Raw genomic sequence first — 4,124 nt, forward strand, 5'->3', positions numbered from 1 at the left:
CTTTTGCATACGAAGTCGGATTGAGACGAGTTTTATATCAAAATCGATCGTTTCAATGAGACGAAGACAATTCATATAGATCATTTTTCCATACAAGGCCATACTAAGTGCGTAATCAGCCGAATAGTGTTCTGAATACAAAATTTGAGTACTTCAAACACAACTTCGGCCTTAGAGATGAGTTCGGATGGCTATGGCCCAAATATCAAAGTTGTTCTTTTGATGATACGTAAATTCCTCACTTTGAGCACTTTTCTATTTGAGGCCATCTTAATTATGTTTTTGACCATGCCAAAATCTGGTGTCAGCACATCTCCACCAAGTTCACAACAAAAAGTATAACCAAATTCACAAACAAATTCACACATACATACATATCCAACAAAGTTTCAAATTTACACCAAGCATAACCATAAAGTTCACAACCATGAGCTCCACCGGTTAAAACATAGTAGCATGTATGCCTATCGTGGAGGGCATCCGTGATGCAAACCTACAAGTTCATTACCATAAGCATGAGTTTTCGAATTGAAAATGCAAACGATCAACAAGGTTCAGAGTGAAGTTAAAAAGTATGAAATAGGAGTACCAATACTTGTGCACTAGGAGCTCATACAGATTCTCAAAGTGAAACGGCCGGCCCTGAATCTCATACAAATTCTCAGAGGTCAGAGCTCATCCCGGAGCGCGCCGGCGGCTGGCTGGAACGAGGACGAGCAAACCCTGGCCTCTTTGTACACCTTCCCCGGCCGGCAGAGGTAGCCCCTCTCCGGCGCGCAGTGCGAGTCGCCGGAGCAGACGCACAGCCCTTCCATGGCGCAGCCTTCCTTGTCGACTCTCGGGCTCGTCCTGTTGATGCCGAGGACCTGGTCGCTCCACTCGCTGGAGAAGAGCCCATCGGGGTCGTACCTGCCCTTCACCTCCAGGAACTCGCCGGCCTTCGGGTACCTTCCCACGGCACCGTCGAAGACAAAGTTGCGGTTCTTGCCCCAGTGCGGGAAGCCGCCATACTTGCGCAGTGCCATCTGCTCGAGCTCGTCTATGACGTCCGCGTGTGCTCGGGGCGCGCCGGCGGTGTAGCTCCGGTAATACGTGATGTCGAAGTCCACCGCGTCCTCTGGCTTGCCGAGGTAGGCGGACGACGCCCTGAGGTAGCACGCGAGTAGGCCGCCCCTCGCGTCCAGGCTGCAGAACGCGCGTGGGTTGAGGTCCCGGAGGCGCTTCACGTCGGCGACGAACGCCGCGGCGTTGCCGAGAGGGACGCTGATGGCCGAATTGTAGATAAAGGTAGCCCCGAGGCGAGGGTCCCACTTGCAGGAGGTGAGGAGCTCGTCTTCCGGGCTGTCGATGCATGAGCCGGTCGCCTGCATGCGGTGCTGGTACCCCACCACGGGGTACCCCGTGAAGACCTCGCCGTCGTTGGTGAAGCCGTGTGGTGGCTGCGGCTGCGGCTGCAGCTGGTCAGCCGCCGCCGCCTCGCACCTGGCAATGTCGGTGCCGTTCTCCTCCAGCAGCTCCTCTGCGCGTCTGGCGCCGACGCGTCCGAACGCGGCTCTCGATCGGAGGGTAGGATGGTCGTTGAGGCCGTTGCCCGGCGACGACACGTCGACGCGGTCGTCCTGGCGGTACACGACCTTTCCCCGCCCCGGCTGCCACGCCAGGTCGCCGAACTCATGGAGGCCGCCCCACGCGGCCACTTGATCCTCCAAGTCCGAGTCGTCGCGCTCCAGGAACGTCACCGACCGTTTGAACAGCGGCTGCAAGGCCAGCGTGACCTGAGAGACAACGCCGAGGACGCCGAGGGAGACCTTGGCGGCGCCCAGGTCCGGGTGTTGGGCGCCGAGCTCCCTCACCTCCGCGAAGCCCTGGCTGGCCGGCGCCGGCGTCACGATCCTCAGCCCGACGACGTACTCATGAACAGCACCCCCCTTGCCCCATAGCGAGCTCCCGTGCGCGCCCGTCGCGAGCAGGCCCCCGATGGTGACGCCGGACCAGTACGGCGAGTGCGGGAGCGCCATCCCCGCGGAGGCGGCGGCCCGGAGCAGGTCCCGGAGGAGCACGCCGCTCTCCACGGTGATCATCCGCGCGGCGGCGTCGAGCCTGACCGTGCTGTTAAGCTGCAGGGTGCTGATGATGATGCCGTCGCGACCGCCGGGGCACGCGAGCTTGGGCAGGCTGTGGGAGTACCTGGTGGCCACCTTAACCTTGCGCCCGGCCGCCGCTGCGGCCGCCACGGCCGCGACAAGCTCCTCCTCGGTGCTCGGGTACGTGACGCTGGCCGCGCGGCTGGTGGCGCGGTCCGGGAAGGAGCCGTACGCGTTGGTGACCGTGCAGTCGGACGTGCCGCGGGCGCAGACCACAGGAGTCGGCGGGGGGCTGGATCCGGCCAGGTGGATGAGGAGCCCCACGACCACGAGGAGAGTCGTGGCAGGGCCCTCCAGTTCCATTGCCATGGCTGCCTAGTGCTTAGTGGCTGCAGCTGAACTTGTGTTTGTTGTGCAGACTGCATCATGGTACTCCTGAGTGGACACGAGTATGAACTGTCGATATGACTTTCTGAATGACACGAGTACGAATCAGACTGAACCATTGTAGTCCTGTCCTTTTATTTTTATTTTCCTTTAGAAAAGGGGAAGGACCCCGGCCTCTACATCATCATCATGCACATAGTCATTTTTATTAAAAAACAATAAATAGATCTGAATATACATAGTATCAACTAAAATGATAAAAAAAAAAGAAAACACCACAAATGATGGGTACAAACAAAAGATTACATGACTTAACCACATAATCTATTAGTGACATGCCAACCAAACCGGTTGAATAACGCCTATGAAACCATCTTCAGACGGTTGCACCCAAAGGCCATCAGCCCCAGGATCTCTACGCCGAGGTGATGACTATGTACGGATTGATGCGATGGCTCTGAAGATAGCTTCTGTCCTACTCCTACTCAACAAGTCATGTTCACCAACTCTACACGTCGTGTCTTGTTCCATGGTTGAGAGGTCATTATTATTTTGGCGCATTCGCTGTTTGTCGGTTTCTTGGGAATAGCATCGATTTTGCAAATTAAATTTCCACCCATTTCAATCATATCGTCCCTTTATTTCCACCAGATCATGACTTTAGTGATCCAGGGCCTCATGTCTATTCTCCAAGAAGAGATGATATTGATCAACTCTACCTTTTTTCTTGATATAAAAGGCATTTTTATAACTAAAAAATGCAGCATCAAGTGGATATAAAACATGACGAGTTACACTCAGCCTCTGCATAACTAAGTTGCACACAACCAAGGATGTACCTTTAGTTTTTATTGCTAATTTTTTGACAGACTATGTAAGTATTATTGGAGTTTTAATAAAGCTAGCCATGAAGGCCTTCCCATAAAAAAAATGCACACAACCGAACACTAACGGTCTAACAAAGAAGAGCAGTTTTAACATGGTCCCTCTTACCCCCTCTTTTTACATGAGAGGTAAGAGTATAAAATAGATCTTAGCCATTGATCTCATCAATGAATGGCTTGATTGACTCTTACCTTCTTACCTCACATGTAAAAAAAGGAGGTAAGAGGGATCATGTTAAAATTTGCCAACAAAGAAAACAAGAAACAAACCCGGCATATGGGCAACAATAGAGTCATGTAGAACCGACACTATGTCTATGTCGAAGGAGATGGTGGACCGATACATAAATTATGCTGCCACCCATGTTGGATAAAACCTCCATGTCCACTCGCTCCAACCGCATACACACCGTCTTAAAACCAATTGGTACTTCGTTCGGTGTAGCGTAGACCACATACGAAGCGAGTGCATATAACGGAAAATAAGCTGTATACGAGATGAGCTCTTGCCATTATAAAACAAATTATTTCTACATAGCCAAAACCTCAACCTTCCAACTTAATCCTCCAGAATACATCAGTGAAACAAAATGCTCAGATTAGAGTACCGAAACACCTCGAAGAGTAGAACGCACCATCAAATCGGAGTTGTTAAAATGCATCATTCACTCGACATGAACAAGAAAATAGAATTAGAGAGATGCAACACAAATCTACATGATAGTAAACTTGGGATGTAGCACAAATTTACTAGCAAATGAAGAGAGAG

The 4,124-nt window shown here is 51.9% G+C and overlaps 1 protein-coding gene across 3 annotated transcripts; it reads right to left on the minus strand.

Annotated features, from left to right (window-relative positions):
• Nucleotides 1-351: 351 nt before the first annotated feature.
• Nucleotides 352-2,512, minus strand: LOC119352850 (L-gulonolactone oxidase 2-like). Of its 3 annotated transcripts, none has more exons than XM_037619439.1 (2): nt 617-2,512; nt 352-493 (listed from the first exon to the last, which is right to left on the minus strand). In XM_037619439.1, the coding sequence occupies exon 1, from the start codon at nt 2,451-2,453 to the stop codon at nt 669-671; it is 1,785 nt and encodes a 594-aa protein (XP_037475336.1). In that variant the 5' UTR covers nt 2,454-2,512; the 3' UTR covers nt 352-493; nt 617-668. The 3 variants fall into 3 exon arrangements, with proteins under 3 accessions (XP_037475336.1, XP_037475335.1, XP_037475334.1); XM_037619438.1 differs by having other exon boundaries at nt 596-2,512; XM_037619437.1 differs by having other exon boundaries at nt 590-2,512.
• Between the last annotated feature and the right edge of the window lie 1,612 nt (nt 2,513-4,124).

Source organism: Triticum dicoccoides, chromosome 2A (genome assembly GCF_002162155.2).
Source record: "Triticum dicoccoides isolate Atlit2015 ecotype Zavitan chromosome 2A, WEW_v2.0, whole genome shotgun sequence".
Taxonomy (NCBI): Eukaryota; Viridiplantae; Streptophyta; class Magnoliopsida; order Poales; family Poaceae; genus Triticum; species Triticum dicoccoides.